Source organism: Strix uralensis, chromosome 14, assembly GCF_047716275.1.
Source record: "Strix uralensis isolate ZFMK-TIS-50842 chromosome 14, bStrUra1, whole genome shotgun sequence".
Taxonomy (NCBI): Eukaryota; Metazoa; Chordata; class Aves; order Strigiformes; family Strigidae; genus Strix; species Strix uralensis.
In genome coordinates, this window is record NC_133985.1 from 21,844,497 (window position 1) to 21,870,671 (window position 26,175).

At 41.6% G+C, this 26,175-nt stretch overlaps 1 protein-coding gene across 10 annotated transcripts in view; it reads right to left on the reverse strand.

Moving 5' to 3' along the window:
• RAPGEF6 (Rap guanine nucleotide exchange factor 6) overlaps nt 1-26,175 on the reverse strand; it is a 133,408-nt gene that overhangs the window by 63,410 nt on the left and 43,823 nt on the right. For 8 of the 10 annotated variants that reach the window (XM_074883249.1, XM_074883252.1, XM_074883243.1 and 5 more), the window contains 2 exons: nt 26,080-26,149; nt 20,414-20,557 (listed from right to left, as the gene is read on the reverse strand). In XM_074883249.1, coding sequence (XP_074739350.1) covers nt 20,414-20,557; nt 26,080-26,149 — 214 coding nt within the window. Of the gene's footprint in view, nt 1-4,467; nt 4,530-20,413; nt 20,558-26,079; nt 26,150-26,175 lie in introns of those variants that run through there. The other 2 variants (XM_074883251.1, XM_074883248.1) reach the window with 2 other exon arrangements.

Genomic DNA, 26,175 nt, shown 5'->3' on the forward strand with positions numbered 1-26,175 from the left:
CATAAATACTCTGAAGAGCTGGCTGAAACTCCAGAAACTCAAGAGGGCTAAACCAGGCAAACTGAAGTTTGTAGGAGGGAAGAGAACCATCAGAAGCAGAAGAGAGGAGCTCGCAGGGCAATGACCCGCTGCCTGTGCTCGCACACGAACTCGCACGCTCGGGTGAGGAGCACCCAGAGGTCCCACTCCGAGACACAGCGGGGTGCTCCGCAACGCGGAAAGCTGGGCTGGAAGCTACAGGCATGGACAGAAAGTTTGGAGAGAGAGGCAAGGCCAAGGGGAAGAGAAGACGTCAAAATTGACTGAAAAAAGAAAGCAAAGTATCAGTTACTCTATTTGCACTGAAAACATTTCAAATTCATACTACCAGGGCTACTTTCCATATAAGTGCATTAGCAAAGACAAGGATGACATCGAATCAAATCAAGGACACACTATCCAAGCTCTGTTTTTCTTCTAAGGAGCTGAAAATAACCTTTAATTGCATGAAGGTTTCAACTCAAGATCCTGGAGCTCAAACTGATGTCCTCTGGAATCAGAAGATGATGTTACACTGATTTTAGCTACGATAACTAAAACTTGCATCACATCTCAGTGAGACAACAGCAGAAATAGGAATGGGTCTGAAAAATGACTCCACATCTTCTGCTCTAACCCAAACACAAACTTTTACAGAGCAAATGCACCTTGTTGTTATGCCTAGCATTATTAGATTTTATCTAAACAGCAGAAAGAAGAACACAGAAGCCTAGAGAAAATAAATGACTGTCTACCGTTGTAAGACAAGTTTAACATGCACCTGGGATCTTGAGTGAAACTGTTTTCCTTCAGGAAAAAACATTTTAGAAGCTTAGATGTTAATTCAAAAACCTTTATTTTCTATAAAAAGCACATTATCTCAAAAAGCATCCCTTTTTAAATATCCTCTATAGATACATTATCCAATCGCTCTGTATTTTCCCCATCAGACCCTCCTGCTACACAAATAGGGTAACTGTGTATGCATTCTAGGCTTGGAAAATTGTTAGGATGTGCATAAAATTTCTATTACAGGAGAACCATATACATCTAAACCGTTAAGTTTAGAGCTCTCTTTCACAGTGACTTCATAATGCATCTATGTTTAAGAGTCTAATACCACAAAGTGCATTACAGACAATTTAACAGACACTGAGAAAGTTATGATCAGAATTACAAAGACGATCAGAATCTTGCTGAGATACATTTTAATTATTTCATTTTTTTGCTTTAAAATACTGCATTGGTATCAGAGGATTTTAGTTTAATGTAAGCTGAATGCCTCTCATCCTCGCAAATACAACCAGTCTGTAGAAGCAGATCTCCACAAGACCAATGCAAAGTCCTCTACCTTCATCTTCCTCCAGAGTCACAGTGGCTTGACAGCTGGGACTGCTGTGATCACTGTTCCTCACTGCTTATCATATTTACCATGTTTGCTTAAGGATGCCTGCATCTATTTATCTCATCTTCTACATTTTACCATTCCAGAAAGCATACGGTCCCCAGGAGAGAGACCCTTTCTTATGACGTGCGATTCTGTCCCTCTACTGGTACCTCCAGACACAACTGCCAGAGGAACAACCACCATCTTCCCACAAAGGACATGCTGATCTCTCCTGGACACATCTCTAAGTATCAGCAGAGTGTTGAGAAATACCGTTGACCTCTACAAGAGCCTGCATGGAAGGGCTGAAAGGCTTTTCCACAGCTCATCTTCAGGCGCCCAGCAGAAATCCCCAACACTCGGCGTTCTCTCTCTCAATTTATCCTCCTTTCAGCAGCTCTTCATGCAGGAAAATAGATTGCATTGATTACTTTACAGAAGTCTACACCGTCCCTTTTGCTTTCGGAAGACCAAAGCAAGGGAGTCTCTGGGAGATGAGGGGTGCGTGCGATGCAAACCGGTGCGGACACCCCTTGTGCTCAGGGAGTATCTTCTGGGCAGCAACGGAGCTCCTAAAGCTGCCTTCTCCTGCAGGTCACTCCCCAGCCACACAAATTAACCTCCTTCGGTTAAGGTTAACCTTCACAAATGTTCTCCTTTACATACCTTCATGAAAGCTTACCTTTCTGATTAGTCATATGAAATATGACTTCATTTTGCTCTAATTAAATAGATGTATCATTACACTGTCACATTCAGAACAGCTATAATTACAACTGAGTCAACAGCCCATTTTCAGACTATTGTCCTATACCAGTTTAAAAGCAACTAATTAAAAAGATTTTGGAACAGATACCTACATAAATCTAAGAAATTTTGAATTTAAACACTGAGAAAGCAAATGGAAAATCAGATGTTCACTGCTCTATGGCAAGAAATGGTTCTAGTTTCAAAATAGTATCACAAAAGACATTTTCAAGTTAAAAGTTATAAGCTTGCATATTTAAAATTCTGACATCAAGTTGTTTTGCTATAATATGTATTCTTATAAAACACTTGTCAAACAAATTTGTAGTACAAAGCTCAGATAAAAAATGAAATGAACTCAGATGTAATTCAGATAATCAGTGCATGTGATCAGTTTAGAAGTTTGTGGGGGTTTGCAGGAGCTTTGGGGAGCTTTGTGGGGTTTTGCAGACAGAGGCTATAGGTGCTTTTTCTTTTGCATTTTAAAGTTAAACAACTTTTAGCTATGGATTGGAATGCAAAACCAGTTAATAGGTTTGTGTCAGCCACTTAATTAAAAAAAAAAAAAAGAAAAACAAAACAAAACTCTCCTTCCCCAACATTTTACACAATTTCATTTATGAATAGTAAATGAGTGAATAAATGGCTTGACTGGTATGGGTATCATCCACAGAGCTGACACAGGGGCCAAAAACTTTTACAATTTTTTTATATTATTATTTGACCCCTGCCAAACCTTTACTGAGCACAGGGAGGTTTTTCCTGTGGTTTCTCACTTCAGCCCAAACTCTACGGAAAGAGCAATCTCAGCTGAAGTACCAACGTGACTAAGCATTCCTATTTTTTAAGCAATATTACACCTTCAGACCTTCTTAGTAAGGGTGGTGCAGGTAAGCTGAGCTTAGGTAAACTAATCCTCTCCTATTTAACATCAATAAGTGAAGAAAGCGAGAGAGTCAACACATATACTGGAGACCCGGGTGACAATACAAACAGGCCAACATTTGCCAGCAGGAACGCGCGGGCGAGGAGCCGCAATTACCTGGTTGAGCCCACGGAGCCCTTCAAGGCAACAAGCACCTGCAGCTCCGCTTCACCTGGCGACAGGGTGGACTCAGCACACGTCAAACTGCCAAAATTCAGCCACACGTACCCCCACGCATTTACACGTTCTTTTTGGCAACTGCAGGCAGAAACCCTGTAGCCCAGCACTTTTACCCCCATACACTGTGAGCTTCCATTTACCCTTTCTCAGACATAAAAAACAAACAGTGAAAACCACCCTGCACAGGGACCCTGCTCACCCAACTCTGTTTCTCCCTTGTGCCTCCCCACACCGTCATGTCACTTAGACTCTAAACTTTTTGGGACCAAAGTCAAGAGCAAATTTCCTGCTCCAAAGTCAACGCTGTATCTCATGATGTCAGGAGCAGAAGGGTTTTGCCCATCGCCTGCAAATCCTGCTGGCTTTCACATGCAAGAAAGTTGCACACTCTTTATTCTAGCCTGTATGAGCTGCATTATAAATACAAAATTATAATAAATAATAATGAATATATGCCTGGCCTCAGGTTTATAAGGCAGTTCCCATGTCTTAGGTGACTGCTTCTTGGCAGTAGCATTAATAAAATACCAGCAACTCAGCTCATTTTCTGACTGAGCATACCAAATAGTAAGAGCCTGATAAATAGTGGGGTTTTTTAATTTCTTTAAAGGCTTTTATCTCAATAGGTGGGTTTGCTCGAATGTTCTAGATTTGATTACCTCCTTTAAAAGAAACACCCTTCCCTCCCAGTTTCACAAAAATACGGCATCTTCAGACACACAAAATAATTTGTGTCCTTTAAAGCTAATTGTAATTATATAGTTCAGCTAAATAATTAACCAATTCCACAATGCTGCACAAAGGAAACAAGCACTACAGCTTCATACAGCTTGAAAATTAGAGCATCAGTGGGTTTGTATACCAATATTTTCAAGTGGGCAGTATATGCAAGCAGTCATAAAAATGTTACACTTCATTAATACTTGCTTCACATTAACAGGCTAAAAAGCAAGCTTTACAGGTTTCATAAGCAAATGGCATTTTTTATACTTCCTGTTCATTTATAAGCTATTCATATATAAAACAAATTCCACAATTTCAAGCTCCCCCCGCCCCGTTTAGAAATGATTCCACAAGAACAGTCCATGCACAGCCAGGATTCCAGCATCTCACCCGAGCAGCACTCGGGCTTTGGGAACCAAATGTTCAAATAGCACCACGGTTGTCAATACATGTCAGAGAAATGCAGCACAGACAAAATCTTACTTACTTTGGAGGCCCAGGGCTGCAGGCAGTTGGCATAACATCGAACAAGAAAAGCCATTTCTTAGGCTGGGGAAAAAAAGTTTCCTTTCTCAAATAAAAGCCACAGAAGAAAAATATGGAGTAAAATCCCTTCTGGATTCTCTTTAAAAATCATAAACCAAAGCAGCAAATGTACATGTATGCAACTTCTCAGGCTTGAATTTCACACTGAATTCAATTACAGCTTCCACTGTATCTGAGTAGTTTTCAGTATTGCAGTGAGTTAGCAGCAGCAATTCCTATAAAAATGTCCCAGTTTTAACAAGCACATAAATTCAAATCAAAATGTTTCCTAGCTTTTCAAATACAAATATCCATACGTTCCCCCAGGCAAGAGGCATGTACCCACAAAGTGCTGCTAAAATTGCATTAATTCTGAAATGGATTAGAACTGCAGGTTAAAGCAACAATACATAAAAAGGTGAGATATGAATTCTTCAAATTCCTTTTTTTCTCTTCACTAAAATGCATTTAGGAGCAGCTTATCTTCAGGTCCACTTTTCAGAAACTTCACATTCGTATTGTGATGAAATTTTGCAAAGGTTCTTCAGCATCTTAGGCGATCCGGGAATCCCACACCCTGGATATTAAAGTTTCTTCTTTATACTCTTGTCCATCATAACTGCAAAAATTGAATTAGTGTCCGGATTGTAGCTCCAGGATATATGCTCTAACAGGTTTGCACTGTGGAATACATTAAAAGCCTCTGCAATACAAACCCTTTTCTCTTTTGCCCCCCCCTCCTTCTCTTTTTAATGCAGTTTACAACTCTGCAGTGTTGCTTAGTATTCTAATGCATCAGTCAGATACCACGGTTAATCCACGCCTAGCTTTTCCAATTAAAACATTTCTGTAATGCACAACAAAACAGTACGTCCATGGCTACAGCAAGACTGCTGGAGTCCTAATTCCTACTATCTTTGCTTGCTTCTCAGCAGCTCCCTCAGGAGAAGCTCCCATCGATTGGATGCTCCGCAGCAAGATGAAATATCTAATAAGGAGGAAAGAGAGTGGGAGGGGAACCGAGCTAAAAGGATGACATCACCTGTATAGAAAGCCTTTAGAAACTGCATTAGATCAATTGGCTACTGTATCTGCAGATGCAGCCAGCAGAGCATCTTTATTGACCTAATATAAACACACATATCGGTACAACAACTGCTCAGCAAAACACCCCTGCTCCACATTACATTTTATATCATTTTAGGACCTATTAATGCATATACTGTAACTCTGAAGATTCTTCTTTTTCTAAATCTTTTTTTTTTTTTTTAAATGAATCTCATGTCTCTACTAACACTTTCAACAGCATTTAGGGTGTTTATTTCTCATCTCTGCATCCAAATTTAGAAATAAGTAAAATATCTGCAGACATTCACAAGCATTCACACACAGATACACCCATAATCAGTTCACAATAAAATAATTTCTGCTTTCATGTATGTATGTCACACAAGAGCCTCAACATTTTTACCTCATCCTATATACTCATTAGGAGATTTCTGTCTAGAACGAGAAGTAAATTTCTTATTGAAAGGTGATGTTTAGAATCCTCACAATTTTAATGGTTTTGAAACCATGTTAAAAGTTTTGGTGCGTGCGCTTTTCTTCCCCTCAATCAAGACTAATTCTGTTTATAACCAAAATTGCCTTAATTCTGCAGTAGTCAATTTAGTTTTTGCAACTAAAAACTGAAATATTTGCAAGCAGCTTAGTATCTTGGATGGCAGCCCAGCCTGCTGGAGAGCTGCTCTGAGGAAGCACCTACGAGATCCCGCACCTTTGAGCCGGGGCTGCCGCGATGCTTTCAATTCCTAGAAGGCTAATGACTTGTGCTACCGTGCAAGAAAGGAGGAACGCACGGAAGAGAAAGGGAGGGGGACAGAGGGTGCTGGCTCTGTTAAAGCCATTATTCAGTACTCGGGATCATTTACTTCATCTGCAAGAAGGGGCACTCACCGTTTCCGTTTTCCTCTCTTTGGAAAGAATTTTCATCGCCATGTATCTCATTATTCCCAGTTTGCATCAGACTCAAGGGTAGTTCTCCAAAACCAAACTAGCCCTTGCTGGCCGTACCTCCCGTACAGAAGAGGAGCTTCCAAGAGCGGCCTGGTGGCAGTGAGGGCCAAAAAAATCCCTTTTTGTTTGTTTATTTGCTTATTCTTGAATACTGAATTGGGTAGTTTGAGGCAATCCACAGAAAGCTCTTTTCCATCGACCGTGCCAAGGGGCACATGGAAGAAGATTGGTACATTTTGGAAGCCAAGTTGCACCAAGAGGACACCCCACTCCATCGCAAACCACAGGCTCCTTCCAGCAGTCATCCAGAAGTTGAATTCTTCCCAGCATATAACCCAAGTTATGACGGGACTTGTGCCTTAACTATGGAAAAACCTTCTCCTAGCACCTTCCAAAACTGTCTTAAAAGTAAAAGAATTGATATTGATGTCTGAATTTACTTACCCTCTATCAGACAACAAAAATAATAACAGATGCAAGCAGGCTTCATTTCACTGGGGTTAATTTGTAATTAAACATTAAGGAAAATCTGAACTTCATTCCTGCACTTGCAAAATTTGGAAACACAAAGTCTATTTGATTTTTAAAAGCTGACAGAATTTTAGATAATTACGTTAGGTTTTTAAAATGCATTCCCCCCGGCTATACAAATAGCTGTTTCTTTTACTGTTCCTCCAATACTGAACAATAGGCTAGATATGTCAGCTTCCCTTACATACGACTGTACTGCTTCTTTCCTGATAATTCACCAAATTGTATTCAGAAGCATCTTAAACATCGACTAGAATGCCACACTGATAAATCTTCAGCAGCAATGAACATCCAAACACTTTTACGCAGTGTTACCTGTATTACAGTTATCACCATCACAATTTCTACCAAGGAGAAAAGAAAACCCACCCAGCTAAAGGAAACCTCTCCCTGCCTGCACGCACACCGATAGCACACAAACTCCATCCCTCGGCTTAACCGGGCAGATATTCATCTCCCAACCGCATTTTAAACCCGCTGCATTGTGCATGAAATCCAATCCACTAAAGATTTTGGCGCGGATGCCATATTTTACAACTACTGTAAACACGAGCTCAATAATGGGAACAAAATTCTATTTCCTTCTAGTTTTGCCTTTAAGTGAAGATGACATCATCCCTCTGCCCGGCCTGCCAATGAGCGCGGCGGCGGGGGTCCCGGGGGGCTGCAGCCAGCGCTGCACAGCCCTGCCCGCCCGCGCAGCCCCGAGCGGGGGCGAAAACCTGACCTAGTTCCACACCCCAGCTTTTGGGGCATCCCCCCCCCACCTCATTTCTGTTCGGGGTTTGATTTCTTTCTTTCTTTTAACACATGGATCTCTGCAGCTTCAGCTCCCTGCAGCACAAGGCTGTAAGTTTTTATAAATTGTCTGTTTAATGATAAATCTCAAAACTAGAGCAACTCGGGGATGAAAAAAAAAAAAGCCGATACAAAGGCTGCTCCACAGTGATCGCAGTCAAAATACTTGGGAAGAACTGCAGCATCAGGCAGAATCACAAACAGTAAATCGCCAGTCTCATTTTAAGCCAGATTCCAAGTTTTCAGAGAATCTTAAGGAAAAAACCCTTTGGTCTACAATCTCTGAATTCAAGGTGGTCTTTGTTTCTTACCGCTGATTTCTTTCCACGCTTGAAATACCACTCCACACATTTCTATGCATCATTCCCTTTATCCTCCCATAATGCTATCTGGATCCTCCCGACTGTTAAACAAATCTGCATGTTCTAATTGTCTAACAAGACTAAGACACTGAAAAATGAGACGTTCTTAAAAGGAGAGGAAGACCTTTCGTAATTTAAACGCACGTTCAGTTAAGCAGGATTAGAGTCTTATCTAAGGACACCGCAAATTGAAGTTCTGCAAAAGCAGAGAGCACCCGCAGCTGACGGCAGAAGGTCCCTGTCAAGCAGCACTACTTTTTCCCCCGATCAATCCGAGAAAGAAAAGCCCATTGTGCCGCGCCGGCGGGGAGGACGAGCGCGGGTCTCAAAGCCATCATGGCACTGGCTGAAAAGGCAGAAGCTGCCGGCGTGCCAGCGAGCCGAGGGGCCTGGGGCTGAGGGCTGGGCTTGGGGACTTTCTGTCCCTTTGTCCTCAGAGCCAGGCGACCGCTGGCATGCTGTCCCCCTGCAGCAGTGCTCAGCTATGAGCAGGTACCTTAATTTCTTCCCCCCGCATTTTGAGTAGAGCAGCTAAGGTAGCATCCAGACTCCGAGCCCACGGTGGGGGCTGGGGAAGGAGCCCAGCTGCTTGGAAAGCAATCTGTCACCGCACACACGCGGGCAAAGACGTTTCAGGCTAAAATAATTCATTTTAATACAGTTTTGCGAGTGGCAATTGCCAAACACCGCAGCATGATGCAGAAATATTTTAGCATTAAGGGCACCTGCATCAAGAGGTTATTTCAATATATTTGAGTACTTTAAGTCTTTTTTGGAAAGGCAGGCGAAGGGGAGCGTGGGGTGCGGGAGGCAGAGCCAGCTGCAGCGTGAGCTGGATGCAGCCCCTGCTACGCTGGCACAGCTTGCTGGAGTCAGTGTCACTGGCATGCTCCTCTGATTTCTCCCCGCCATTTAACTTAAGCATCATAAATGAATCACTGTACTTTCGTGGCAAGGTTAGCCCCCTCGTTAGGGCTTCTCAGGAATTCTTGTTTAAAGGAAAAAAAGAAAAAAAAAAAAAAAGAAATACAACTCTCCACCCTGTTCCTGACCCTTTTAGGAAGCGGAGGCAGGGAAAGCAGCACCGCCAGCTCCCGTTCCCCTTCAGGGTGACATTATGTGGTGCGATCGCATCCTTCCGTACATCGCCCTCCACGGTAGCACTTACTAACAGGCTGTAGAAAAATCCTACCGAAAGATCTGTAGGACTCATAAGTAGTATGAAAACACGATCCATCCTAAGGGAAGGAGCGAGGGAGAGCGGGAGGGAGCGGGAGAGGGAGGGCAGAGACTGTCATCATCCCTGAAGTGATGTAAGCTTCTAAATATAGCACCAGCAATACAGAAGGAACAATAAAAAGGCACCATGGATTCAATTTCTCCAGCGCTTTCGCACTACCCCAACCATCTTTTTTTTTTTTTCAGCTGTTGTGTTAAGCACGGAAAGGTCATCTCCTATTTGCAGCGATTCAGATTTATAGGGTTTATAATACTTTCTTAAATACGTTTATAAACTACAGCTCTCTCCTGCAGATCTGTCTGTTGGAGCACACGCTCGCTGCAGAGCCGGGCAGCAGCATGCTCAGCATCGCAAACAGGGACAACACCAGCACGGGGGGAAGGGGGAAGCCCCCTCTGCTACGGACTCAAACAAAAAGTTCATTTCTACGGTTTGAACAGAAATGATTCATATCACACTCCTCCCTTCCTGACATCTCATTTCAGCAAGGGGTGGGGAAGTTTGGGAAGGTATGCAACCCAAAAATCCCTGGTGCTGAGGATGAGTGGATACCAACCCCAGAAGGGTCACTCTGTGGGACTGAACTCACCCAGAGATGCTGAAAGGACAAAATCTTTAATATCTCACAGCAAAATTTCCCAAACACATTTAGAATTTTGCTCACTAAAACATTACCCCTGATCTAGTCAAAACTGAAAGCACAGCCCAAACCTAACACGGACCTGGCCGTAATTTCCTCAGCTGCTACCTATGTGGGAAGCCCGTTGGCGTGTCCCCATTTGGAAATTGCAAAACCCACCAACGTATATATTCAATTTCATCCCCAAAAAGTTGATATGAAAGCCACTGCAAAATACCACTTTTTCTTTTCTCATTTATAAAAACTGTATCTCAAGTCAAAACAACCAGATTAAGACTATGTAGAACATAAGGTACCAGCACACCTCTCACGAAGGCCCCTGATTAAATGTCCTTGAGAATAATACATTAACTCCAGAGACGAGGTCAAAAATCATTAAAATGCCACTTACAATATTTCTTCTATCATTTTTTCTTGAGGATTAACACCAAACTGGAAGCCTGAAAGCAGGAAGGAGGGAGGGATCTGACTCCTACCAAATTTCAGAATTTCTCTCTAAGCAAGGGTGATTTTGAACAGTCAACTCTCATTTATTAGTAATGAGGGCATCCAGCTTGAAGGGTGTATGTGTCACGCGTACCATCTCAGGCATGACATCTCATATGAACATTTCTTCCCCAGAACAGACCTCTGTCAGGAGGCACCACGCAGCTTTTCTATGTGCAGAGTCTACACCGACAGACTGGCCTGGGCTCAGGCGTAACTCCACACGCTGGCATCTCAGCTGTCCCCAGGCTGGGACTAGCCAGGCACAGCATAGCCTGAGCTCGGTAACAGCCAGAACAGGGGCAGAGGGGGTGGGTAAGGCACGGGCAGAAGCGTTCCCGAGGGGTTTACTAGCAGGATGACCACAGCACAACACCCAGATCCCCAGATCTGCCGTGCTGGGGAAGCGCCACGGCAGACCCCAGAGCAGCTCTGCAGGGCTTCCCTCATCAGACAGAAGAAACTATTTTTTGTTTGTTTTTGTTTTTAAGAAATTTCCAAACTTTCACATTTTCTGCTATGATCCAGCCCTTACTGCTTTTAAAAATGGAAAGCCAAGTATGCTCTTGGAATTTTTTCCCCAACATAATTTGGGGTCCCTCCCTCTGCTGAAAGCAAAACAGCAGCAGAAGCCCAGTTTTTCTCACCCAATCTGAGAAACTGATCTCAACAGATACAGCAACGGATGGGCCAGTTGCCATACCTACACTCCCTGTTGACAAACCACAACAGTTAACCAAACTTTAAAGGAAACAAAAATCAAAATCATAGAGACAGTACAAGCATTGTGGCTAGATTACCTCATACAAAAAAACTTAATCACAGAAGAACAAAAAACTTTACTACTCAGTGATAGAAAACAACTGTGACTTGCAAGAACAAAGTAAGCGTCAACAAGGAATTAAGCTACAACAATGGTCCCACTTAGCCAGAGACTTCGTTTAATCAACTATTTCAAGTATTTCATCTGTCAAATATATACCCCATTAAGTTTCCACATATCAAATGTAAAATTATAAATGCTGTTAAATGCCATTAGATAGCAATCAGTTCTATGCCAAACCCAAAGATATTCTTCTAGCTATTCTCTCATACAGACAGTGGTTTTCACGCCAAGTTTTTCAAGGAAAACAGGGCATCCAAATGCTTGCATTATGCACTGACATCTTCTGATGGTGATTTTAACAGAAAATTGCTCAGGATATTCTCAGGACCTAACTTAGTCCAGAAGGCTTCCGAAGAATATGACTGAGTTGATGCAAATTTCCATATTCTAAATTAGAAAACCATTTTAACTTGAATACAAAGTCGAAGACACCACCACCACAGTCCTCTAAAGAAGTCCTTCAGCGTTATGTAACATTCAGCCCCACGACTCAAACTCATAACTCTTCAGGCTAAAATACAAAATGACCCTTCACACGACTACTTCTCTCTACATCATGCTAAACCTAAACATAAGTGAAAAGGTTGAGTTGGCTACAAATGAGAATACAACCAGGCTGCTACACTTCAGTACAGCATATTGAAGAGAAACAGCCCAGATGGAAGACAGGAAATAAAAAACAGATCCACGCACGCTACCATCTCCCTGCATGCAGGCGACCAGCTTGCTGGCTACTACCCTGTCGGTTTTCTACATGAAGCCACTCAATATGTCATTTCAAAAGACTGAAACAATAATGTTTAAAAGAAGGATCTGACAAAAGAACTGCAACTCATACACGAAAGGTTTTTAAGTCCCCAAAAGACTGAAATGCCTCTCAGGTGCAGAGCACTGCTTTTTGCCATGAACCACCTGAATGACATGATACAATTATGAGCAATGGGCACAACCCTTAGATTCTCAATCTAGTTTGCATAAGAGGCTGCTTATGAAGAATTAACGACTTTGGAACTGCCACCCAACCCCTTAGGGTCCATCAAAACAGAGATTAACTCTCTGAACACGCTACATAAAATATTTTCTCAGGCATTTTCCGAAGAATTAAGTTAATTTCTACCATGGTGTAAATCTGTCTACGCGGTAGAAGGAGGAGGAAGAAACAGGTAACTGATTATTGCATGGAGAGCACATGAATAATGACCCAAATTTTTACTTCTTGTGCATGTTAAGTTGCAAAACATCTAGAATTTTTGAAAGGTTCTTCTGTCACAAGCTGCCATGGAGCAACAACAGGCACAACAGTACATCCCTCCCACAGCACTGCCAGCACCAGCTTAGGTCAAGGTCTGAGCAACTCTCCAGTTCAATCCCGGTTAACAGAACGGGGAGGTTCCCCTGCAAAGGACAGACTGTGCTCAGGATCCATTTCCAAATGGTTCCAGGCTTCCTGGTGAAAGTGCTCAGTTGTAAAAACACTGATGTGTTTGGACTGCAAGTAGGAAATAAATGTAAAAACATCCAAAAGTTCTTCTTCAATTATCACACAAACAAGTGCAGTTCTGCTGTCCGCTGGGCAAGAGGAGGGTAACACACAAACCTGCTGCAGGGATGGTGTTGGGGTCACAGGGCCCATCATCACCCCAGCTTTCACCAACACCTGGGGAGGGAGCAGCTGTACAATTAAGTGCTCATCTTACTCAAGACAGAAAAAGGTTTAAAAAACGTCTTTGAGGCATGAGAAGAATAGAAGAGCAGAATATTACGGTGTAAGCACTGGTAGGGGGACAGAAAAAAAGACAAAATTTCTTTAAAGCAGTTGGAAAAATATGTATGTGTCCATGTGGCAAAAATCAGCTGCTTCTCCAGCTGTATAAAGGGTGAAAGATGGGTAAGTCAGCCCTACCAGCAACCTCACAGAGTAGCTCTCCCTAGCAGCAACTCGGTACCTCGTTCCAGGCCGGAAGGCAGCAGCCTGGCAGAGCAGGAGGATGTCTGTCTATCTGCAGGAGAACGATGCCGTATCGCAGCGCAGTGCCATCGCCGCAGGCTCTGCCACAGGCAGCGAGAAGGGCCGTACGCTACTGCCAGCAGCCAGCTTTGAGTAAATACAGGTGGTCGCTTAAAATAAATCTTCCCTAGTATCAGTTCGGTGTAGTTTCATTTGTGCATCACTCCCAACCGCTGTTAAACTGCCGCACGCCACCCCCCGATTTGAGGTGATTTCCACAATTCACAGTTTTTATATATAATCTGCTTGTCAAGGCGGTAAAATCTTCAGGGAAACTCCTGAATATAAGTTTTGAACCACTACAACCACTTTCATTATGGATAAAATTGGGGTTTACGTGTTGCATATGTTGTTATTTTTAAGAAAAAAAATTTTAATCTGAAAAACACAGATTTTAACTGCAGGGCAATATTTTCAGTAAGTATTTTCTTACTTTGTGTGCAGCCTATCCAATCATTACTCTCTGGAAACTGCAGACAGTCATTAATTGGTTTGGGAAGCACCAGGGGTCTATGGAAATTCCTAAGAAGATTTTTAACGCACAGCGCACTTTGAGGATTGGTGTTTTGTTAATGACCATCATAATCAGCGACAGACTTTCAAGGAGTTCTTGACAGTCACACTGCTGACAAAACAAGCAGACAAAAATCCATATGCAAAATAAAATATGAGCGAACATGCATTTGGCAATTTTCCCCTTGCTTACAACAGCAGAGGGAAGAGCCCGAGGGCGTCTCAGCAGACCAGGGTGAGCTGGCGATGCCGAGCACGGGGATGCCGAGCACGGGCTCCCCATGCTGGACACCAGTGGCTTGTTCCCAGTTCCACCGGCAAAGCGGCATTTAGCCAGGGAAGCAGACACCTCTGACATCATTCATTAACAGAGCTGCTTAACTATTACATCATTCACAGCCTCTTCCCCCACTCCAAAGACCAGTCTGGCAGTAATTTTCATTTCCAGAGAGCCGGGGGCTCGAGGCACACGTGTTCCCCTCTCTCCTCCGCCCCTCAGCACCGGGTGCTGCGGCCGGCTCCCGTTAGGTGCAGGCCACAACAAACCTCAAGTCGTCTGCTCAGGAAGTGCACGCGCTGCAGACGCAGCTTCTTTTTGGTCACATAAGCAAGAAAAACACTTAAAATGGCAGGAGTTCAACAGAGCTGCAAACAAGCGACTGCGCACGTGGGTTTTTATAGAGGTCCTGTCCTGCCCGGGTTGCCTGGCTAACGGGGGTCCTGCACACGCCGTTGCTTGTCAGCGTACACGACCCGTGAGTTGGGGTCCGACCTGCACCATGCAAAAATTTAAGATGGAGATTAGAACAGAGAAAATCCTCGTGTTGTAAAAACCACTGTCAGGAAGAAGGAACCTGCATTATCTCTTTGCATCGCATGACACCTCCAGAAAGCTATCAACGACATAAATTTCTGTACGCCCTAAGTACACATCAAGACTCATGGATTTCAGCAAGAACCAAATTTTCTTCTGATTCCTCAAGTTAATAAAGCTAAAATTCTGTCAAGCATTTTTTAAAAGTGTCAAAAAGAGGAAGCATGGACATAAACACATTAAAAAGCAACGAGCTGCAAAGAGAATCATCCTCCAGCTCAAGAAGGAGTGATTTGAGCCACTCACAGATCAGCCACAGCCTCATTAAAATTAACAGAGGCTCCAAAGACAGATGCCAGCCAATACTGCATTCAAGTTTAACAAAAGGCAGCTGGAGGCATTGTGTAAATCGGTCTTAGTTCTTTTAGATCAATAAAAGGTACCATTTCAGCAAATTTACCTGGTAGTTAAAAATAGATTATAAAAGATCCATAGCGTTTTATAGCATTTAAAAGGGAAAGGATCCGTGATGGTAAAGCACCTAATGGGTTTGATCCAGTATACTGAAATGTGACTTAACTTCCTAAATTGTGAGATACCCTACGCTAACTCCAGCCTCTGACAGGATTACATTAAGTAATGATCAAAGAACAAGAAACTTGCCACTCAAGCAGTCTTCAGTGACAGACTTCTCTGAAGATAAATGCTTCTACAAGGCTCCAGGAAAATTTTTACATGATGCAAGTATTAAGATACTGTCTGTAAAACTTAATATTAGAATAAATCTTTTAAACATCATCATCCTCTTACAAGAGTTTAAAAAAAAAAAAGTAAATTTGCATCTCTGAGAAAGGGGATTACTACTAAAAGTTTGGTACAGATTTCTTTATGCTGTTCTACAATGGACTAACAATTGAAAAATTGAAAATGTCACAACTCCATAGGAAGATGCATTACATCATATATGCACTATTTTTAGAAATACAAATATTCTTCATTTCAAAAAAATCAAAAAATTCATTTCAAAAAGGGAAAGAACCGTCAAAAATGTATGTAGGTAATAAATTGGAAAAATCTTATTCAAATGAAAAGAGAGATGATTTTACAGGTTTGAAGGTCATGTAGAAATTTGTATCAAATTGTTAAACCCCATTTGGTTTTGATCACTGTAAGAAATATAAGTGCGAAACTTACTATCTCAGGTTTCACTTTTTAATTGTGAAGATAAATACTTGAACCATTTACTTTCCAATTACTTGATCCAAAATCAAAAGAGCAATTTAACTTTTATAAAGCACCACAACTACCATTAAACCTTTATGTTAACGCTTTTAGGAGAAAATAAGTCATCTGTCATTAGCCTGGCTGTAGCTCTGTAAGCACCTGCTGTATGCTCACAAGTGTTTGGGACATCGTTGAACAAAGACGATTGTAACTACTTTTTTCTTTTGTAATGAAGAAATATGGTTGCATTACTTAGTGGGTTGAGAACTAGACCAAGAACTAGAAATGACTAAGTATCTCTGTGGTGATAACACCCTGCTGTGTGACCCTAGTTCCTGTCTGGATCCGTATCGACATTACAGACAGTAATATGCACAGAGGGCACATCTTCAAAAAGATAAACAATTGTACTAACAGGTAAGATTTGAAGCAAGAGCATGCATAATTAAAAACAATGGCACATTTCTTTCTAATCTCCTAAATTTGAGCAAAAGCTTTCTCCAAATGACTCCAGCCTCACTTTCCCCCCCCCCCCCCGAGTCAGGATGTCATTGGGGGGGTGACGTACAAGATGCAGAGAGTTATTAAGCAACAAAAATGAAAAGGCAACGGAGGCCAGAAATGCCCAGGGATCAAGTGATCCCATGTAATTCTGGGGATGCACAGACCTGCCCCAGGTAGACAGCCGGCTACACACGCTCAGGCTGCCACTGTGGCCTTTGCCCTCTGCACATGACAACCCACCACGACAGAGCCACCTCCTCCATCACTTCGTGGGCAGCAGTGCTACTCTGCATCCTGAAAAAACCCACACTTGAGAAGTGTTTTGCCAAATACACATTTATCTTCAGGATCCTGTTGGCTAGCTGTGCTGTAGAAGGGAAAACCCAGCACCAGCAGAACCTCAACATGGCTACCGTGCACCCTGGCACAGCTACTGCTCACCTACCTCACGAGAGCAAGTCAAACATACTTCCTTGCATATGTATTGCAAGAACAAATTCACATCACTGTGCACTTTGAAGATATAAACAGAAATATAAACCTGTTCAGTTTGAGTGAGAAGAACGAACACTGTCAGCATATGTTCACTGTATTTTTCTGGAAGGAAAAAAAAAAAAACACACCACCAACAGCTTTAAATACTTATTCTGCAGGAGACCAGTGCTCTTGTGAAACAACAATGCTCTATGAACCACAAAAACGTAGTAAAGGAGTCTAAATGGTAACTGCTTCACCAAAGGAACCAACCAGATGATCCATTTTTAACATTAGTTCATTCAAGGGAAAAAAAAACCCAAACCATTTTGAAGATACTCACAATCATTTGAATGTCAACTATCCTGAAGATAAACAGTTAAATTAAGTACTAGGGCTCTTTTACTTAAGTAAGAGTCATAACAGAAAGGAAGAGCTTCAAAGAGGGTAACAATCATTTAAAATATTAAAGTATCTGCATACAAATCTTTATTTCATGGCCAATCACAGGGATTTCTACAGAACGAGTTCCAGCAATAACTAGCAGGGAGCTCCATGTGAGAAGTAGATGCAAGCTCATGTCACAACCCAATGGGTAATGTTTTATAAAACCAAAGATTAACCTTAATCATAAATACTAATCAGAGTCTATTTAATGCACAGAGATTTACATTTTAAGGAGTTAATGGAGATTGCATAGGTAATTCCCCTTAAAAGCAAACAAAAGAAAACTTCTATTTAATCATGAAAGGAAAAATTCTGAGCTGGGATAAAGTAACACCGAATTTCAATACCTGCAAGATTTAAGTTTTCTTTAGAAAGCATAAAACTGCTGGTGTCAGAGAGATCAGGCATTTAAAAACTTCAACAGTGTCATGTTGAGTACTCTAACATCATACCGCCGGAGCCCGACCCAAGTCCCTGCAGACTGGCTGGAAAGCCCCGAGCCCTCCCTGAGCAAGCAGGGCTCACAAAAGGTCTGTCAGGCTACATTCAGCATCTGTCAAAGAGCATTTAGCAACAGGCTGGAGAGTGAAATACAACACTGCGGTTATTCATTAGCATTATGCCAGAGAGGAAATCTGCCGGCGAGTTTGTAAACAGTTTTCCCACTCTGGCAGAAAACGCTATTGCAAGTTCTTGTCAAATAAAAGTTTCATTCAAAACCCCTCCTCCTTATCCTGCCCGTTGGCACATGGGCTGACCTGAAGGGTGACATTATGAAGCCTGGTTTTCAAGCCCATTGGGAACCAACGGCCACGTATGAGCAGACTCGCGTAGGTAAGAGTTAAACCTAGGCACAGAACAGACCGTACCTCAGAAAAAGTCATTATTTTATCAGATTGTAATGGAATATGGAAAAATATAGGCACCCAATTTTTATTTACTTGTCAAACAGGCAGCTGGTTATCATGTTTTGATTTCTTAGTCATCTGTTGAGTTAGAAATTACTTTTCGCGACACCAAGTACTGTGAGTATGACACTTTCCAATTAGGAGCTTACAGTCTACCAAACAAGGATTGGTATTTCAATTCAGATTGCTGAAAACCCAACAGCTTGCAGATTTTCTATCAGAGAGGTAGTTGTTTACGCCTTGCTACTTAGCACTCACTCATCCAGGAAAACACCTAGGAGTCTTAACAGGACTTTTTTTATATATTCCTAATTAACTGACATAAAAACAGATTTAGGAATGTGTTGTTGATATATGAAGTTTATACTGTTTCTCATCAAATGCTGATCAAAATAGATATATTCATAAGTCTGAGGAAGCCACCAGGTTTGCAACAAGAAACTATACGTGCAGAGACACGGATAGGCTCCATGTCATTGGTAACAAAGAAATAAATCAACATGAAAAAAAAAATTCCTAACGAGGACATCATTTGTTGACTAATCACAATCCTGCAAGTGTACCACACTGACTCTTTGCATCCGTAACTGACAACCTCCAAAATCGTCCCCGAAGCCGTATAACTTGGCCTTTCTTAGGCCAAAGATGCCAAGTCCCTTCTCACACGCCCCTCCAGACAAGCTGCACTGGAGCACCAGCATCGGATGCTCCTGGGATTCTCCTCCTCTTAGCACCGAAGCCTGAGAATTATTTTCTGTGTGCTTATTCACAGTCACAAACTGTGAATAGAGAGAGAGAGATTTTGTCACACACAGATTGGAATTTAATTCCTAATAAAGCCTTATGCACGACTGCCCGGAGTATGAGGATCCAACATCTCATTTCGTCAATAACTAATTTAATGACTTACTAATGAAAAAATCCAACATGTGACAGTTCTTGAAATGAGATGGCAGAGGATGTTAAACTTCAAGCAGCATATTCTCTTCCTGTCACAGCAACAAGAGCTCTTCTGCTTGCAAGACAAATGCCACAGTAACCTCTACTCACAGACATGCTAATGCTGTGGAGAGTCTAAAATCACCACCTGTGATCCAACAGCTACCAACAAGCAGAAAAAAACAGCAGTTTATTCCAAAACAGAGGAAATCATTTTAAGTTTACATCTAACTGCACACATCAGGTATTTTGAAGTGTATCAACTAAGTGAGGCTTTGTACCTTTTGGGGAGATGAAAAGGAAGATGGGGAAAAAGGGGGTAAATTGAATTTGATTTTTTCTTTTCTGTGCATGAACACTACTCAAGGCTTGTATACTTCAATGTTAGTACTGTTATTTAACCTTTGATTTTCAAAGCAAATTAAAAGAATGCAGAACAATTATTTTCAATTAAATAATTTGTCTAGATCACATGTATATCCTGCCACCAAGCAGGAAGTTTGTATGAGAAACCTTCATAAAAGCACCGTGGCCTTAAAACCTCATGTGCCTTCACGCAGCACAATTATATAGTCTGTGATGTTATTTAAGACTAGCAAATGAGTGGCCGTTACTCTTTTTGATGCTTGAATTACCACTATGCTATTTTTAAGCAAATAAACGTGACCAAGTACGATAGTGTTAATACAGTACTGAACTGCATTCTTGACTGACTCCATTCCAAACCACAGTTCAAATTTATTAAGAAAAAAAAAAACCACCACACCAATTCTTACATCTTACCAAAAGAACTCCAGGAAAAAACAACAAAAACCCAATAATGACCATTTCTCTGTCCAGCCAACATGTTAAGATTTAGTTATAGTGCTCAACTGAAAATCCTTAAACCAAAAAACCTCTTTTCTAACTAGTGCCTGAATCTTCACTTCCACCTACGGTGTTCAAATCCAAAAGCACTCTACTGTTCCCCAACATGGGGGGAAAAAAAAAAAAAAGCATTCTCAAGTGACAAACACGGACTATTTCATTTCATCAGCTTTTCTCAATAACACAAAACGCCAGCCAGCCGCACAGACGGCACGATGCCAAGGAGATTGGCCAAGGGAGAGCAGACTCACCGACAGGTAGCTGCTGGAATCCACGTTGTCCGTGATGGTCTGACGCTCGCCCCTTTGGTTGATCTTCCTAAACCTCCGTCGGGACTGCCTGAGCGGGACTTCTCTTTGCAAGATGCTTTCCTCATTGTCTTTGGAGTTCTCCACCTGAAACACATGTTCAGGCTCTTGGTTAAACATCCAGTTCTTCCATATCACCGAAAGCCGATGGAGCCGTATGAAGCTCATGAGGAAGGAACAAACATAAGTTCAGAGCAGTTAAACTTTTCTTGAGAAAACGACTGCAGACGTTTCAGAGAACCACTGCTGCGTGTCTCAGAACTACGTTATTACAATGAGCCGGAGGCCACAGTTTCCTTCCAGGAAACAGTTTTTAAAAAAAAACGTAAAAAGGGCACACGTATCCTCTAAACAATGTCACTCACCAGCAGAAACCCTTTTGCACCCACACGTATCATACAACGCAAGTTACAGACACTGCTCATTTCAAGTATATTTTCAACACAGAAGTTACCATTTCTTTGAGTATTTACAAGCTGGTAAAGGCACTGAATATATATATCTCCTACTTTTATTGGTGTAATTTTAAAAAGAGTAACTCATTTCTAGTACCAATCACAGCTAAACAACTTTAAATAGTCCAGCTTTTTATAAACAGCTACTTCACCTATGTCATACTGACTTCTAACTGCTACCAGCAGATTATGAAGAAATAACTGGAACTTGATTCATATCTTGATGTTCAGTGTTGTGACTAAACATTAAAAATTCGATAAATTTATCTTGCTAGTAAAAGCCAATACGAAGCCTTTTTGTGTCGTTAGTTACAATCCCTTTTTTCTATAAAAAGCATTCTCATCCTTTCCCATTTCCTTCTGATGTTTTGGAAAAATATCTCCTAGCAGGAAGCAGAACAGACATGCATGCAAATAGGCTACAGCCAGGCAAGAAGCTCCTCTACAATATGTTTACTGTATAGGAATTTCTACTGTCTTCAAATATTATTTTTTTTTCCCCAAAAAAAATTTCATGTGAAAATCCTAAACATAAACTTTAGTACTGGAACGGGAGAAGAACCTCTGTGTGGTCTTATGTAGCCCTCATTTCACATACTCAGGTAAACTATCTCAAAATTAAAATTTAAAAGGTATAAAGGAATGAAAGCCAGAAAGACTTAACAGACAGGAACAAGAAAGTAACCAAAATATCTAAACCATCACAAAAGCAAGATCACATCTACTTTCCGCATTGCTTTTTCCACACAGCGAACTCTATCTGGGGTCAGAGGAAGGTGCAAGCAGCTGGGCTTGCCTTGTGGGTTATTTTTAATTCCATAGAGAAAAAAAACCCATACATTGACAACATAGGTTAAAGATACAACAGTTAAAAAAGAAGAGTGAGCCTCACACTACAGTGTTGTCAAAAAAGAAAGCAGAAAAGCAGAGTTCCCCTAGCAAGGGACAACCACACTTTTCACTAGAATTTTACTGTGTGTTTGCAGAGGCACAGGACAATGAATAAAGATTATCTAGTAGCAGCATTGCTGTAAGCACAAGGGTATAAGGATGTAAAAAAAAAAAAAAAAAAAAGTATATATATACACACATGGCATGCAGGCACAGAAAAAATAAAACAAAAAACCCTTTTAAACAGACCGTTTAGTATAATCAAAAAAAAGTAGTAAGACACTGGATATAGAAGCCCTTCTTCATCTAGCATAAAATATGGATTTCTAGTTAGCAATAATGTTGCTCCCAAATTATACAGAAGGCTTCCAGAAGAAAGAAAGTTTGGTTTTGTACAGGTACTCTATTAAATAACCCAAATCATGTGGATTACATTTTTAATTTTTGTACTTGTGCTACAGTACATGAACTACTTCAATAAACGTATTATTTCCTTTTTTCCCTGCATTCAATCTTACAGGATCATAGAAACTAAAACAAGTGCTGAGCTTCTCCAACATAACAGACTAACCTGGACGCCGAGGGCTTGCTGGAGTGGTCGGACAATGACTCCTTCAATACTGAGGACCCTTATTATTAAGAAGTCCCAAAATGAATAGGAATTTTTAAGACTGAAGTAAAACAAACACTCAGTGGAAGATGAAGTTATTTTTCTTCCACAATTCTAACTGAAAACTAAGACATGAGCACAAATGTATTATTTGTTAGCACAAAGGCAAAACAACCAACTGCTAGTGGAAACTCAGAAACTGAGACCACCTGCTTCCTTCAGTTAATGCCACTGCTGCTGACAGAAACAAAACAGAAATCAGAAAATGAGGAAAGACCTCTACACCACAGAGCTTCCAGTTTAGTACCACCAGCACCATCAGTATCCTGAGTCCAGCTGGCCAGCAGATTGTTTATGCTTATGATTTACAATAACATATCCAAACGGGTTTTGATCAGCAGGACAGGCGTGCCAGGGCTCCCTCACGCTGCTCATCACTTAGCCATGCTTCCACCTGGTTAAAACTAAAAACTTCTGTTGGCAGAGAGTATATTCAACCTCCTCACACCCTCCTCCAAGTGGGATGAACCCTCCTACGGAGGAATTCAGCATCTCTGCGGATGCTGCGAGCCAGGCCCCGGCGTGGGAGCGAAGGACCAGGCTGATCAACATGCCATCAGGCTGCCAGGTCAGATGGAGACCACTGCCCCGTAGACTACTTCATATTATTTCATTTTCAATAACAAGAAGTCTGGAATAGCATATTAACTGGCTAGTTTCCAGTCAGGGGTGTTGTTTTATTAACCTTGAATACTGGCAGCAGCAGCCTGCTTCCCTACAGCCAGCTTCACCCACAGCACTTGCCGACATGTAAAAATCGAGGAGGATCGTAGGACTGGCCTCAATTTCACTCTGCAGGCTGTGCCAGCAATGAAATATTTTCCACCTCCAAATATCACGCTGCTCTTCTGAAATCTTATGCTTAGATCTGAAGAAGAAAATGAAAGCACCAAGTAACAACAGAAAGGACACTTCAGTACACTGAGATATGCTGCAATTCTGGGCCATTTTCTTAAGTGATAAATGGACCTATTACTAATTCAATAGATTGCTCACCCTCCAAAAATATGAGCTACAATACCCATTCACGCGCTATCTGTTATCCTTATTAACTTAAGTTGACCACATTTTATGGCCTTTAAAATGGGTCAGTTCCCAGAGGATTCCCACTACAAAACTGATTTACATTCTAAAAAGAAAGGAGAGGGGGAAAAAAAAAATTAAATCAGTCAGCAGCAGAGAGAGATGGTGTTCTTTAACTACACGGAAATAGCTAATTCTTCTGCTTGAAGATAAATACTTATTATGTATTAAACCTCATTAGTATGTTGCAAATTTAAAAAAGAGATATAAAATAAAAGAACTAATAAGAACTAATCAGGGAAATGAAACTCAAGTACACTTGTGTCAGTGCAGATCATTAGGAAGGTGCATGCCACCACACTGATGCTTTTTTCTCACCCCGTTTGAAGTCCTACCTAGAAAACTGACAGTTAATAGTACTTTTAGCTACATTTGCCTGTAAAACATGAACAAAAAAACATAAGAAAAAACTTAGCACTTTTAATTCTCTGATTTTCCTACAGAAAAATACACTGAAGTTCCAGAAAAGGATTTCAAGTGCCTCTATGCTCTGAGTAGCATTTAACTACAATTACAGAAAATTCAAGAGGTTTAAAATACACAGAACAGTTGTCCAGGCTGTGCATTCGTCTCCAGGAACACCCAGCAGCTTTTAACGTCGCTGACATGGCCAACGTTGGCTTCTCCAAAGACTGACAGTGTGTTCCTCTGAAAAAACTCATCACAATTGTAGCTACTTGAGTTACACACGCACAAAACGCTCTAGTTTCTTCATAAAATATTTTAAGAAGGTCAGTTTCTCTCCGGTAGCACACACTGCACAGAAGCTACTCTTATTTGCATCTTCCTGTATTTTTTTACAACAATGGTGGTATGACCAAAGAAGGATGTAGGTATTTCCTAAGAATTTCATATTATCACACATTTTGCCCAGCGGCTACATCACACTCTCAGGTGTTGGTAGGAAGCAGCACGCCAGGTCTGGTGGTGTCTGCAGCACCTGTTATAGAACCTCACAGTCGTGGAGCTGCTTTGTTAGTGAAATTGGTCCAAACAGACCAAATTCTTCTTTCTGTTACATGAACCTGAAGGATTACAGAGATTCAACGGGTCTGTGTATGACCGGGTAAGTGAGTGTTCGTCATTCTGTGCTGCAAGGTGCCGGGAGCGTTGAGGTGAAGGCTTAGCTCACCCCTGGCAGCAGACACAGGCGCGCTCAGCACGCCAAAGCCTCGGCAGCAGCAGTTAACAGGCAAAAACACCAAGGAGCAGCAGCAAACCAGAGTGCCTGGGGCATTCATGTGAGTGGCTGCACCTAGCGTCACCCAAGCAGACCTGTGGCATCCCTCAAGGCATAAATCTCCCCCTAAAAACTCCAGCTTTGAGAAGAGACTGGGTAATCGGGAATGCACAAATGAACTATTTCACTCCAGAGGACTGACAGGCTTCTCGCACGCTCACCTGCGTTTACTTCATGACGTGGCAGACTGTAGCTTAAAAGATCTGCTGCAGCAAAGAGCAGATTACTGATGCTATCAAAGCCCACGAGCAGAATCAGACTGACGTTGCACAGAAAGAATGGCACAAAGGATAGCAAGTGTACTCGGTACAGGACATCGCTGACATCCCCGGCTGTTAGTGTACTCTGAGAAACAGATTTCTCATAGAAGCTGAATATTCACATACTCAACTAGTAAGAGACATCATCGAGCATTAGTTTTAATGTTACCATATCTAGATATAAGGAAACTAAATCAATAGCAGTTCGGAGATCTAAGCCTGCTTATCAGACACGTGGCTTCTCAGAACAACAAGCATTTTTGTTCCAGCTCCATTAGCAACATCTCATAAGATCAAAGTTGAAAGAGATCTTCCTGCGTCCCCAGCCACACTACCAGGGTACAATGTCGGTCTGCACTACAGAGAAGCTGTCCTAATATTCCAGCTGCTGACAGTATGTGTACATCAACCTGGGAAGGACTGAGTTACAATCTAAGCACATACGAACTTGGTAGTACTAGTAAATGTTCTGAAGAAGCAGTAGGAAATCTGGACATGCAAAAAGGTTGATGACAACTAAGCTGAAAACCGTATTCTTCAAGCTTGGCTAAGCACTCTTACGTTCCCTTCTCCTCTTACCTAAAAGCCTTCACACTATATGGAGCTGCAAAGGCTAGGACTAAGAGGGCCTTGCCTATCGGACCCATCACGGCTGGCACAGCCAGTGAGAAGCAATGAAATGGGGGATGGGGCTGTAAATAAAATATTCAAGATAGCAGTCTATCGTTGCCTGACTCAGGAATGCTCAACTCAGCCATAACTGGTAGGCTTTTGAAACTCAAGTAAGCATAATTTTAGAAAGAATGACCTAATCATCATCATCATTTACCCATCTAGATTAAATTTACATAGCTATTGCTGTTACGATAGCAGCCATAGGTATAATTGAAATCAAGGCAATTTTGCTGCAATTTTATAGAATACTTTACAATAAGCTTTCTGCTATAAGACAGAAAGAATTTGCTGAAACCAGCAATAGATTTAAATACATTTGAAAAAATCTGTCTTACCACAATCATTTCTGAAGGCTCCAATATGATACATTCGCATCCTCGTTTTCCTCCAGACTGCTTGCCAAAGCTAGAGTGGGATGGGAAAAAAAGCAA